Consider the following 14,178-nt stretch of genomic DNA (forward strand, 5'->3'; position numbering starts at 1 on the left):
TTTTGTACCCCTCCCACTGGCCCAAGGATGTTAATGTAAGCGCAATCACGTCAAGGCAATGGCTGTGTGCACGCTTCACAGTAGCCCTGATACATGACTGACAGTCATGTATGAACTTCAACATAGTGTTTGCACTTTTTTTTTTGTTTGGCTCGTACATCTGCATAACGTTCACATTTCAAATATAAAGTGCTTACCCCATAGCCACAAATAATGCAATTATGTACGGGTCCACAAAAGTACCTGTATGTTTTGTATTGTTCAATAAAAAGCATTTTAATCCAATTGGTGGCCATTTTCTCATAGAAGTATAACGTATCAGAGTGCAATACACCTCCCAACCGATAGGATCAAGCGGTTGAAAGCACATGGAGAAAATGGGGAGAAAATGGCCACCAATCGAATTAAAATGCTTCGTATTGAACAATACGGAAGATACGGGTACTTTGGAATACCCGTACATAATTGTAACATCCGTGGCTATGGGGTAAGTGCTTTATATTTGAAATTTGAACGGTTATGTAGATGTACGGGCCAAAATTGGGAAAAGTGCAAACACTATATTGAAGTTCATCCATGACGGTCATGACCGATGACCGTCTTGTGATCCATGGCTAGCTTTACAGCTGACCACCAATAGATTGGATGAAGCTTAGCGGGTGGATTAAAAGTAATGGAAATCAAAGGAACTGCAGCAACAAGTATTCAATCAAAAACTCAATCATAAAGTTTAGGCCTATTAGATTTACTGTGTGGACTTCTACTGCTGTTGAGTTAAATGAGAAGTCGTCTTACAAAACAAAGGTAGACTATTATATTTTGCTGACAATGTATCCTTACATAATTTGCAGATGCTTGAGATGATGATGATGATGATGATGATGATGATGATGATGATGATTTGTGGAAGGCTTCCAGGAGCATTCTTCATACCTCAATGTCTGGCTTGTTACAGCTGGATATGTCGACCTCTAGTGGACATATAGTAGGCTGTCTGCCTGGACTATAATAATAATAATAATAATAATAATAATAATAATAATAATAATAATAATAATAATAATAATAATAATAATAATAATAATAATAATAATAATAATTCCATGAGAAGAGAGAAGACAGAGATAGACTGAGAGCAAAGGAATGAGAAAACAGGCTATGATGTGACGTGTTGTGAGCTTGTAGATCTGCTATTTTCACTATTGTAACATGTTTTTTCTTAATAATAATAAAAAAAGGAACGGTCTTGGACATACAAGGTTTCCACCTGACTGCAGGCAGTGGTGGAAACTAAGTAAATGCATGTACTCAAGTACTGTAGGCCTACTTAAAGGGATACTTCACTTTCGGGCCGGGGACACATTTAAAAAAAATATTAAAAATAAATGAAAAAAGTTATGGAAAATTCATGGCCCCCTCACGACACGCAGTGTCCTACTAATGTGTGAGGGGGCCATGAATTTTCCATAACTTTTTTCATTTATTTTTAATATTTTTTTTAAATGTGTCCCCGGCCCGAAAGTGAAGTATCCCTTTAAGTACAATTTTGAGATATTTTTTACTTTACTTGAATATTTCCAATTTCCAATACTTTTATTCTACTACACTACATCTCAGATTCAAATATTGTACTTTTCACTCCACTATAATTATTTGAAATCTTGAGTTACTAGTTACTTTGTAGATTTGGATTATTAGAACATGCATTAAAGAAATAGTTTGTGTCTCCTACCGAAACGGCTGCCTACCGGTCCACTGGTCATCAAATTATTGGCTTAGGAATGCGACAAAAAAAAAAAAATATCCATGAATTCAAGTGTCCATGGGGTGACTAATCGATAGAAAAAAAGAATCTTTTTGGGTGAACTAACCCTTTAATCACTTCAGCCCTATACACTTTGGCTTCAATCTACAAGCTCACAATGTGTCGCATCGCGACGCGTTGTGAGCTTGTAGATCTGCTATTTTCAAAAGATTTGTATACATTTTGAAATGGGACATTCTGCGTAATGAGTACTTTTACTTTTTGTACTTTTAAGTACGTTTTTGAGGCCAATACTTTTGTACTTTTACTCAAGAACATTCTGAATATCAGACTTTTACTTGTAACTTGAATTTCTACGTGGTGGCATACTGGCATTGATACTAGGCCTACTTCTTCCACCACTGACAGCAGGTACACATGGGTGTGTGGTTGAGCTACCTGGTTCAGGCAGGTCAGGCCAAATCAAACCTAATCAAGTTGCGGTGAGGAAGAGCCATAACAGTGTGTGTTTAAGGTCATAGGTGTTGACAGCCGCTGCAATTACCAGCAGCTGAGATCAGCACCCTGCAGCATTGTTTTTGACTGGGCCTGTGTATGAGTGCATACTGTGTGTGTGTGTGTGCGTGTGTGTGTGTGTGTGTGTGTGTGTGTGTGTGTGTGTGTGTGTGTGTGTGTGTGTGTGTGTGTGTGTGTGTGTGTGTGTGTGTGTGTCTGTGTGTGTGTGTGTCTGTGTGTCTGTGTGTGTGTGTGTGTCTGTGTGTGTGTGTGTGTGTGTGTGTGTGCGTGTGTGCGTGTGTGCGTGTGCGTGTGTGCGTGCGTGCGTGCGTTTCATCACATCAACCTATGCACAACCCTGTTGCATTATCTCTTCAGCGTGAGGCTCAATTAACCTACTACTTTGTAACGGTCGCAATGCAGAGCACTGTGAGTTTGTATTTGTTTGTATTTTTGATATTATATAATATTGACATCCTCTGCATTTTTTATTCTGGAAAAAGTTTAAGATTTGTGTTGTTAAAATGTTTTAAAAATATTCCACCTTTTTCTAATAGTCTAATCAGATTTTTTGAAAGTAGCAGAGATATATCTGCTATTTTCAAATATATATATTTTGTATATAGGGTTACAGTGGTTAAAGAGATTTTGATGCTACGTCATATTAGCTTATTTAGCTGTGGGGACCCTCTGGAACCCCCTCAAGGACCCCTGGAGGTGCTCGGGCCCCACTTTGAGAACCACTGATGTAAAGTATGTGTACAGTACAGGTCTCTATCTCTCTCTCTCTCTCTCTCTCTCTCTCTCTCTCTCTCTCTCTCTCTCTCTCTCTCTCTCTCTCTCTCTCTCTAAAACATGACCTGTCTCATACACGGATTTACCAGCTCACAACTGTTTTTTTTTTTTTGTTTTTTACGGCATTTCTGTATACATTTTTGCACTATATTATCACAATACCATCCCCACTAAGGGCTCCTTTTGCAGTTCCAGTTTGAAAGTGCACTGACTGGAATTGATTTAATTCCTTCTTCCACTCCAGTGGTTTGGACCACTGAAGGACGAGGCTGCTTGGCGAGCTTCCACTAAACTAGCAAGACGCACAACAGAAGTGTCCAGCAGTGGTGTAAGTACATGTACTCAAGTACTGTACTTGTGTACTTTAGTACAATTTTGAGGTATTTTTGGGCGGTGAAACCGCCCCTATATGTGAGGTTTGGATATTTGCACCCCCCAATCCTGCGCTGTGATTGGCCACCAGTGTACCCCCCTAACCCTGCACCGTGATTGGCCAATCACAGTCTATTCAGGACTGTGATTGGCTAGTGAAACATGACACATGTGCATAGCCCTATAAATAGGACTATGCACTTAAAAAAAACACATTTATGTTTTTTTTTAAGTTAGGGGTGTACAATGGTTGGTCCACAATATTACTTTTCTTTAAGTGAACTTCCATCACTGTGATGACCACTGTGACCACACCGCCCACTTCACACTGGGTGTGATTTTTTGGGCGGTGAAACCGCCCCTATAAGTGAGGTTTGGAAATTTGTACAATTATCTTGGGCAGTGAAACCGCCCCTATAAGTGAGGTATGGAAATTTGTACAATTATCCTGCGCTGTGATTGGCCAATCACAATCTATTCAGGACTGTGATTGGCCAGTGTCACATGACACATGTGCATAGCCCTATATAAGAAACCATAACTTTAAAAAAAACATAAATTGGTTTTTTTAAAGTTATGGTTTCGTCCATCATAAAGAGTGTTTCAATAAATGTATTTATCTTTTGTACATGATTGGTTGACTCCATTCAGTATTGTGATTAGCTAGCAAGACACCGCCCACTTCACACAGGGTGTGATTTTTATTTACATTACTGGAGTATTTCCAATTTTCAGTACTTTTACTTCTACTCCACTACATCTCGAAGACAAATATTGTACTTTTTACTCCAGTACAATTATTGTATGTTACCGTAGTTACTTTGTAGATTTCGATTATTGTTACGAAACATACGTTAACCACTTCAGCCCTCTTTAAACTTTGGCCATTTGAAAATAGACGATCTTCTGTACAAGCTCACAACACGTCGCTATGTGACGTGTTGTGAGCTTGTAGATCTGATATTTAATTTGATTTTTTTAATTTTCTTTAATTTTAGACATAATATGTCTAAAATTAAAAAAAAAAAAAAATTTAAAGTAAAAGTACTCAATATGCAGAATGTTACCATAAGTTATCATACATTGTATGATAACTTATGGTAACATTCTGCATATTGAGTACTTTTACTTTTGGTACTTTAAGTATATTAAAGTACCAGCAGCAAAATGTTAAATATTTCACCGGAAAGAAAACATTATGTAGTTACTCCGCTGCGCCCTCTACAGATCTGGTCAATGGAATTTTTCTATTGACAAGACATTTTGGCCAAAAAGTGTATTTTAGATGTGAGGTGGGGGGCTCAGAATGTTCCCACTTAGTAGAGTTGACTTTCAACTCCATAAAACGTCTTTGTTCTGGTGAGTAGCGAAAGTGTATTTTTAATTTTTTACTGCAAACGAGAGGCTATGCAGCCTGTGGTGCGTGCGCAAAGAATCGAAAGTCCCATAGCCTTAAGGAGAACTCCTTCAAGCCTATGAATCAGAGCTACTTCACACCCACATATGTCTGAGAAATGTTTACAATTCCTTGTTCTGCTGCGTGTGTTGCATAGTGAGTGCTGACAACTTCATTTGCTATTTTCATGCCTTTTATACTCTGGTTTTAACAAGAAACATGCAGACTGCTATGCTCAACTAAAACGTTCTCGGACTTATCAGGATGAGAAAACAAAGCGACCTAACCTACCGACAACTGTGGTTCAGCAAGACCAATATTTAAGTAAGAGAAGGGCAATTTCTCTTATGGAAGCAAACAGCCAGGTGCTCGAGCACTGGTTGGCCTCTATGTGTGCACCTGATGGAGGCACTGCATGCTACACAGGTCACAGGTTAAACTGCATGCTACGCGGGGACTAGGGAGTCACTCGTTGCCAAAGAAATTAGTGCTGAATTGTCAGATGTCATGAAAGCTGTGAAGAAGCTGTGAAGAACACACTGCTCTACTTCATCATTCTGAGGTTCGACGGAATTCACACGGAACAGTGTTCTCACGCATGTTGAAGTTATGTGTCTAGTCAGGAGTTTTTACTTCTCCAAAACTGCACAGAGCTGGCTGACAATTTCGATGTCTATATCTGGGTTGTGAGCTGAACTGATTATAAGTTCTATGCAAGGCCACAATGCACAGGTCATTCACGTTTCTGTATGACAGTGATATTATATTGTGACACATAATGTATATTTATTTAACGCATTTCCTTCCGAGTATATTTTGCAACTGCAAAACCTTGTGAAACTTGTACGGGAAATAGGTTTACACCTGTAAACTTGTGATGTGACAATAAAATTGAAATTAAATATTATAAGTAAGCCTCAGGGTTCCTTGTGGGGGTTCCAATGGACCGTTACAGGTCTGTAACTCTGAAAGTATACACATTTGTATACTTTTTGCTTGAGTATGAGACACAGAGATGTTTTAATACAAATAGAACTGCATTCAACAATATTCCTACTCAATAACTGTTTTACAAGCCATACTAATTTTAAAGATGAATGTTGTGATCTAAGAACATTAAGTTATAGGTTGAACGGTGTACCACCAGGAATCATGTCTATTACCACTAAGTATGTACAAGTCGGGGTGCAAGTAAGACTATAAAATATGTTTATGATGATAGGGCTACTGTAAGTATTGTTGCAGCTGATTAATATGCCTACATAACAAGGTATTTTTAAATGGCTATTTGTTACTGGGAATTCAATGTGGAGTTTCTTTTGTGTGCTTCATGTCTAAATAAAAAAAAGATAATCCAAATGTTCCCGTAGTTTTATTTGCTGCTTATATTTATATATATAAACACAATCGACATTGACATTGTCTTGCAGTCAAATCATTTGTGCAGAAGACCTAATGCCACACTGTACATGTATTCAGAATAACTCAACATCTGTCCTTTTAACAAACATTGTGAAAACAACATACATACAATCATTGTTCGTACAGTAGCAAATAAAGGTTTACCTCCATGCCCATTCATTCAGTTACCTTAACCTGGGTTACTTTGGCAACACAGGCCAGAGCTCCATGTCTTCCCTCTGGACAGATAAAGCACAGGCTGGATGCTACTGCTGAAGTCCATCAAGCCAAATGCAACATAGTGAATACAGCAGTGGAACACATCAGGAGAAAAAGATTGCTTGAAAGGGAATAGTGCTACAGGTGGAAAGTAGTTAAAGACTATGAGGGCCAAAATGATCAGGACCATTTTGAAGGCTCTTTTTTTGACAGGGTGCATCTCATCCCACCCGGGCCCCGACTGCCTGAGTGCCCAGAGGATTGTAATGTTACAGAACACCATGAAGGCAAACGCTGCAAGGATCAGGACAGTGAAGGCCATCTCAAATTTGACAATAGTGCCCACGCACTTGCAGATAGCGTAGGCCAGCGTGACGAGCCATACCACCGTGACCAGGACAGCTCTGTGGTGGCCGTCCTTTAGTTCAGTGGAGACGATAGGGTGGAGCACAGCCATGTAGCGGTCCAGGCAGATGCAGGACAGAAAAAACGGTGAGGAGTCTTTAACGCCGTAGATGAAGCGCTGTATGTACCAGGTGCTGCCAGTTGTCAGGTAGACAAGGTTGGCGATCTCCAGGGGAATGGTGAGGCAGAAGAAGATGTCCAGCACCGCCAGGTGGAGTATAAAAATGTCCGAGGTGGACGAGTCCCTCTTGTTCTTGTGAATGAGCCATAGCACCATAATGTTAGCTGGAATACCTAGTAACATGTTAATGAGCTGCAAGCTCAGGTACCAGATTAAGACGGCTGGCATGTGTGCGCAACCCTCGTACACTGTCTTCTCTGCATCACTGTAGTTGAGGGAGATGAACAGCAAAGAGGAGTTGATGTGAAATATCTCCATGATGGCTGGATTGGTGTGGTCTCGCAGGAGGACAACAGCCGAATAACCAATAGTGATCCACCTGGACATAGAATAAAATGGTAAGATCAGAATTTACAGTACATTCAGCATGAGAGAGTCTGTCTGTGTGTTAGCATCTAATCTCCGGCACTGTTGGCCCGGTCGCTCCAAAACTGTGCACACACACTCCCTGGATGCCAATTCAGAACCTCTGCCTTTTTCACATGGACCTGTTATAGCGCCACCAGGAGGCCGATTTGTGCAAAACCCATTTTTTTACATTACTCCCACAGATTTTATCCAAACGTCATGCAAATCGGTACACAGTATCTCTATAGTCATGTGATCAACACGGATCTGTCCGATTTCCCATATTCCATCCTCATTGCCTATGGTTAGCTTCCAAAGTTTGCAGGATTGGTCCGTTTTGAACAAAAAGCCTCAAACTATACACGCAGCTTGCGATTTCCCTGAAATTTCACACGCACATTCCCACTAGGCCGAGGAAGAAATGCCACCCTTTTCACATTGGCCTGTTATAGCGCCACCAGCAGGTCTAATTTAGCAAAACAAATTTTTGGAACAAAATGCCTCAAATCATGAATGCAGTGTCTGATTGCGGTCAAAGACTTAAGAATAAATGGCACCCTTTTCACATTGGCCTATTATAGCGCCACCAGGAGGCCAGAATAACGTACCTGACCTGGCGGAGACCTGTGCTCCGAGGAGCAGTTTTATCTGTATTTAATTCCATAATGAAGTAACCCCTTTGTATTCACTCTCAGGCTGATATTGTAAACTGGTCATGTTACATTAGTCCTGGGAGGTACAGCTGACTGAACCACAAAACTGCATACCTTCACCAATGTACCATTGCCACAGTTAGAAAGAACCAAGATTTAATTAATCTGCTTGAGAGACGTCATGAGAGATATACAAATAAAAAAAATACTCACACTGAATTTAGCAGTTATAGAGCAAATAGCATTACAGCATGTTTTAGTGTTAAAGACCATCAGACTAGCATTATAATCCTTAATTGTGTACATTTATGAAAGAAGACCAGAAACAAGTACAAAAATGCATTAAGTAAACAATTTAGTAAGAAACAGTTTTTAAACAATACAGAAATTATATATCCTAGGCTCACTCACCACTTTTAGAGTCTAATAAAATTCCACGCAAGGAATACTGTACCTATCTTCATTCAATTGTGAAAGTGAAAGTGTGGTGGGACTGATGTGATGCAACGACCTTTACCAAAACGTTACTTCCTGCACATCTATTCTGCACTTCCTGGACATCTGCACTTCCTGGACACAAATCAACGACAGCAAACATTGAGAATTACAGAGCAAGAGTCAAAGGGTGACCCTGCCTATATTTGGAGTTGCGCGTGCAACACTCTCGCCACCTCTCCGTCGTTGGCTCGCTCCAGGCCCCACTTCGCTCCTTATATGGTGATGTTTGGCTGGCATGGCTCGTCCTTAAACATTCATTTGTTTTAGTTTGTATTAAGTTTTCATTCATTTAGTTAGTTATTTTTACAAGTGCGTAAGTAGTTTCAGGATGTAACTAGTTTTTGTTTAGTTTTGTTGTTGTAGGCTAGTCTTAGTTATTTTTTTTCAGGTATTATGATGAAGAAAGACTTGATTTATAGATGTTGAAAAAGGTAGGATGAAAGAAAGCATGACATCAAATATGGAAATACTAAGATGATCTTACCTGCAGTTCTAGCTTTAGTTAGTTTTAGGGTGTTCATTATAGTGTTCCCTGATTCATCTCTCGATCAGCTAAGGGGTCCTTGGCCCGAAAATTTTTGAAAACCCCTGCAGTAGAATATCAGTCTCTTAGCAGCAGATACAAATCATATTATGTAGTAGGCTATATCTGCTCCTACAGTAAGTGTTGTTGCTTACTTGCACAAGGAACCGTATTATTATATTGTGACACACAATGTATATTTGATATTGTTGTCCTATTATTTAACGCATTTCCTTTGTTTCTTCTCTATTATTAAGAGTATATTTTGCAACTGCAAAACCGTGTGAAGCTCGTACGGAAAATAGGTTTACACCTGTAAACTTGTGATGTGACAATAAAATTGAAGTTGAATATTATAATAATAATGTAAATGTCAAGTAAGCCTATGGAGCAGTGGTTCTCAAAGTGGGGTCCAGGGACCCTCAGGGTTCCTTATGGACCGTTACAGGTCTGTAACTCTGAAAGTATACAAATGGAACCAAATGGACCCTAACGGGTCCATTTGGTTCCATTTGTATACTTTCAGAGTTCCATTTGAACAGTCTCAGAGATATGGGGGTCCTTGATATGAAAAATGCTGTGAAACAATGCTATAGAGCACTTTCGAGACATGACTGTGATTCATTCCCATCGGAGTTGGAATGTCACTTCATAGTGTGTAGTCGTGCAACGTTGCTTCCATTACATGCCTCGTGAGCAACAAACACAAACAAACACGTGATTTATGCCTGGTACAGTATATTGAGAATAGCTTATACAAACTTCCTCCTATTCATAATGTGAGCATTCCTTCCACAGTCACAGACATAAGCAAGTTAATGTCTATACTAGGCTAAACATATTAGTGAAATAAATTGCACTAAGCTTACTCATATCCTGTCTATCTTACGTGCAAGGTTACATGCAACCTGAACCCACTTAAGGCTGATTTCTAGACAGCTTCATCATACTATGGCGTTGCACAGTGAAAATAGATCTATAATCTCACAACGTGTCTTGATGCCATGAGTTGTGAGCTGGTAGATCTGCTATGTTCGGGAAAGAAATGTGAAAAGTGTAAAAAATGTATATATAATAATGATAATCTAATGACATGCCTAAAATAGGGATGCTAGGTTGAAAGCCGTTAATATAATTTTTAAATATTCATTCATTTAGTTAGTTAGTTTTACAAGTGCATAAGTAGTTTTAGGATGTAGCTTTAGGATGTAGCTTTAGTTTAGTTTTGTTGTTGTTGTAGGCTAGTCTTAGTTTAGTTTTTTCAGGTATTATGAAGAAAGACTTAATTTATAGATGTTGAAAAAGGTAGGATGAAAGAAAGCATGACATCAAATATGATGGTGGAAATACTAAGATGATCTTACCAGCAGTTCTAGCTTTAGTTCGTTTTAGAGTGTTAATTTTAGTGTTTATTTCGTTTTTTAAACAACTTTAAAGGTTCTATGACATTCATTTTCACTTTTTTTTTAATTTTTAATGTTTTTTTGGGGGTTTTATGACCTCAATTACACCCAAAAAATCTGAACTTTGAACATTGAGTGGATTTTCTGGGGTCTGGGGTTTTCTGAATAATTAGGCTGAAAAGTAATCTGAGCTTGGCCCTTCGGCAGTGAGGTCACAGCCGATTAATCCCGCCCACTCTCCTCCTCGCCCCTCCCCTCCCCTATCCTTTCCTTTGGGGGGGGGGGGGGGGGGGGGGGAGCAGAGGCGATGATTGACAGGCAAAATCCCTCACTAGCGACACCCGCAGGCAAAGATTTATTTTTTCATTGCAGTTGAAAAGGCTTTAGAAATGTGAGAGAAAAACACCTGCCATGGATCAATGGAGTGGAATTTTTTGTTAAAACTTTCTATACACGTTTGAAGGACCATGACAAAGACTTTTAATGTGTGGTAAAACTGAACGTCATGAAACCTTTAATGTATTAGGTTCAGTTATCTAAATAAATGTTTTCCCTTTTAGTTTTAGTCTTAGTCTTATTTAACTATAATAACCCTGGGTTGGAAGTGGTTAAAGGTAGCCTGATTATCAGACTGAAGCTTCCGTGGTGCTCACTCAGAGAGTGGGCGGGGTCTATGGTCTGGAACCAGGCTAGGTTAAAGGGATAGTTCACCCCCAAAATTACATTTTTTCTATCGATTAGTTACCCCATGGAGACTTGAATTCATGGTTATTTTTTGTTTTTGTCGCATTCCTAAGCCAATAATTTGATGACCGGCAGTGGTTCCGGTAGGAGACACAAAGAGTCTCCTTTGTATCTCCTACCGGAAGCGCTGCCTACCGGTCCACTGGTCATCAAATTATTGGCTTAGGAATGCGACAAAAACAAAAAAATATATTCAACTATCCCTTTAAATATCTGACCCTTCTATGTAACCAGGCCTGGGGGGATTTGGCCATTCATTCATTCATTTATCAAAGGCTCCTCATCATACTCGGAGGGTGGTCATAGGAGCACACCTATGCCTCTCCTGTTCCAAAGCACTATTTTTTTCCTCCTGTGCCTGGAGATATGAATGTAAAAGTCCGGCCTTCCTTTCCACTGCAGCCGCCTCCGCTCCGATCCACCTCCCCGACCCCTGTGTACCTTTTCAATAGCAGGAAATGATCTGCGACTAACTTGCCCATTGTCTGTCATCACAAGTCAACACGGGGTCCCACTTGGCTGCGTGGGGATGGTGTTGTCGTCAGCCGGGCCAGCCGGCAGCACGTCACTGGTAGAGGGGTAGGGGACAGTAAAGAATCCTGCCAGGTCTCTGGTTTCCTTATGGTCCTCCAAGGGCAGATCTGAAGCATGGTCTTGTGCCAGCTAGTGCCCAACACAGGGTTAGGAAAAAACCCTATGACAGAGGAAAAAACCCAATGGCTGTTATTTGATACATGACACAGACCAATAACAAAGTTGCAAGAACTGCAACATTGTATCATACTTAACCAGTGAACCCTCTAGAGACTTAATTAACTAGATCTGTGTTGGCTCTGTACTTTTTCCCGTCTAGACACCAAATTTCAAAGCCAAAAATATCCGATCTACAAGCTCACAATATGTTGCATTGTGACAAATACAGTAGCCTATACCTAAATCCTCTGAGGGTTATGATACATTCCTGCTTGAGTATACTGTACAAAATAAAATAATGTTTTCATTTTGCACTACTAGTATTTACTGTATATTATGTGTAAAGGAAATTCCCTGAATGTTATGTTCAGTTTCAGATGCCATTTATATCAAATCCCACCCCATTCGGATGCTATCAATGCATTGAATGGGATATTATCACATTTTATCAGACCATTGAATGGGCGAGAAGCCGGTGCAAATCCAACATTTCATAAAGGTGCTGCAGCTTGGTATGGTTGCAATTACGCAATCATGTTGTGTTACGTTAAGATCAATGCAAGTACTTGCAGGATGTAATGAAAACTTCACTACCATTTCAATACACGTAAATCCCAATAAATTAAATCAGATTTCATGTGCCAGAGATCAAATCGTATTTTCATTATGAAAACATCACACAGGCAGGGAGGGGAGTATCATGTGCATGCGAATATAGCTCACCATTTTAGTATAAGGGTAATTGCATACATTTGCATACTGTATGTGCATCAGTTTGCAGTAAAGGCTACTTTAGAAAAGACACATTGACACATGTTGTGTTAGATCTGTTATTTCCAATACACCATCTTGTCTTATCTCCATCCAAGGGGAATCAAAACAGTAAAACAGACTCAAATCAGTATTATTATTATTTTCTGTTATTGTTCTTGGTTATTTGTTTAAAAAAAAAGAGAAACAGGAGGTTTATTTATCAGACTTAGTTCATGAACCAGATATTAGCATTTATTTTATGGACTATTTTTTAGCATGTTTCTGTTATCTCCCTGCTGTTATTAACCACTTAAAGGACGACTTCACCGATTTTCAACCTATCTTCATATAATTGGTCCTCACTAATACTCATGATAAAATTGTACCATTTTTTTCTACTTGGTCTGTGTCTCATAGGAGGGCTGTGGACAGTCCAGAAACCTGTCTACCAGTGACATCATCGTTAGGCATGATTTTTTTTTCCAACAAGATTTCACATTTTTTATTTCGATTTTTATTAACACGAGAACAATGGCTTCTTTTATTGCAACTTTCCAGGAATAGAAAGCCTGCAGTTTCTATTAGCTTGGATTCCCCATTGATGATGTCACTGGTAGACGGGACTCTGAACTGTCCACAGCCCTCCTCTGAGACACAGACCGAGTAGATTTTTTTTTTACCATTTTATCATGAGTATTAGTGAGGACCAATTATATGAAGATAGGTTGAAAATCGGTGAAGTCGTCCTTTAAACCATCTAGTACAAAACTTCTGTATGTGCCCCCCTCTAAACCAAATCTCTTCAGCCGATCTACAAGCTTGCAGATCTGCTATTTTCAACAAATGTTCCCCCCAGAATAGGACTAGGGCTCCAGTGGTTAACCATTCAAAAGGCATTGGAGAAAGGTGTCCTATCTGGCTGTCATCTCAGTTGATTTAAGAGGTAGGCCAACTGAGCAAGGACAGGGGTCTTGGAGTATTACAACTGCCTGTTTGTGAAAACCATTTAAAAACATTTTTGTTGCAGAAGTGATTGCTTTCCCATTTACCGTTTTAGTATTGTTGGATGAATGGATTACATTTTTTTTCGGTGTGCTGGTTCTCTGGTGCTCTCTAGTGGTCACGAGTGGCTGAGCTTTTTGCTTTTGTTCCCCACATATTTGAAACAAAAACTTTGAAAACCCCTAAGCCATTCATTGCAGCCATTGAGGCGATTTCTGAATTGTATTATTTTATATAATTTAAACGCATTTTTTTCTTTTCATTTTCTTGTAGCCTGGTAGCGTTTTTGTTGTAGGCGTCATTGCAAATGAGGGTCTGTTCCTTGAATTAAAAAAATAAAGACATTTTAAAAATGCCATGATCACAATATACCTAATATATACCAGGTAGCCTAAACACAGGTGTTGCCAATTATCACGAGCAAACATGCACAATAGCATCACCCTGTCTCTTGTTCGACCTGATTGGAACAATAGTACCTCAATGGTAAAAACTTTACCCTACTGCTGTCAAGGAGGTCAATTGACAAGAC

General features: G+C 39.4%; 1 protein-coding gene across 1 annotated transcript; it reads right to left on the reverse strand.

Annotated features, from left to right (window-relative positions):
- Positions 1–6,414: 6,414 nt before the first annotated feature.
- LOC308078922 (uracil nucleotide/cysteinyl leukotriene receptor-like) lies at positions 6,415–7,287 on the reverse strand (the record flags this gene model as incomplete). The annotated part of the gene is made up of 1 exon (XM_080420263.1): positions 6,415–7,287. The coding sequence occupies one exon, from the start codon at positions 7,285–7,287 to the stop codon at positions 6,415–6,417; it is 873 nt and encodes a 290-aa protein (XP_080276389.1).
- Positions 7,288–14,178: the final 6,891 nt, after the last annotated feature.

This window comes from Gymnoscopelus braueri (genome assembly GCF_963280865.1).
Source record: "Gymnoscopelus braueri genome assembly, chromosome: 22".
In the NCBI taxonomy this organism is placed as follows: domain Eukaryota; kingdom Metazoa; phylum Chordata; class Actinopteri; order Myctophiformes; family Myctophidae; genus Gymnoscopelus; species Gymnoscopelus braueri.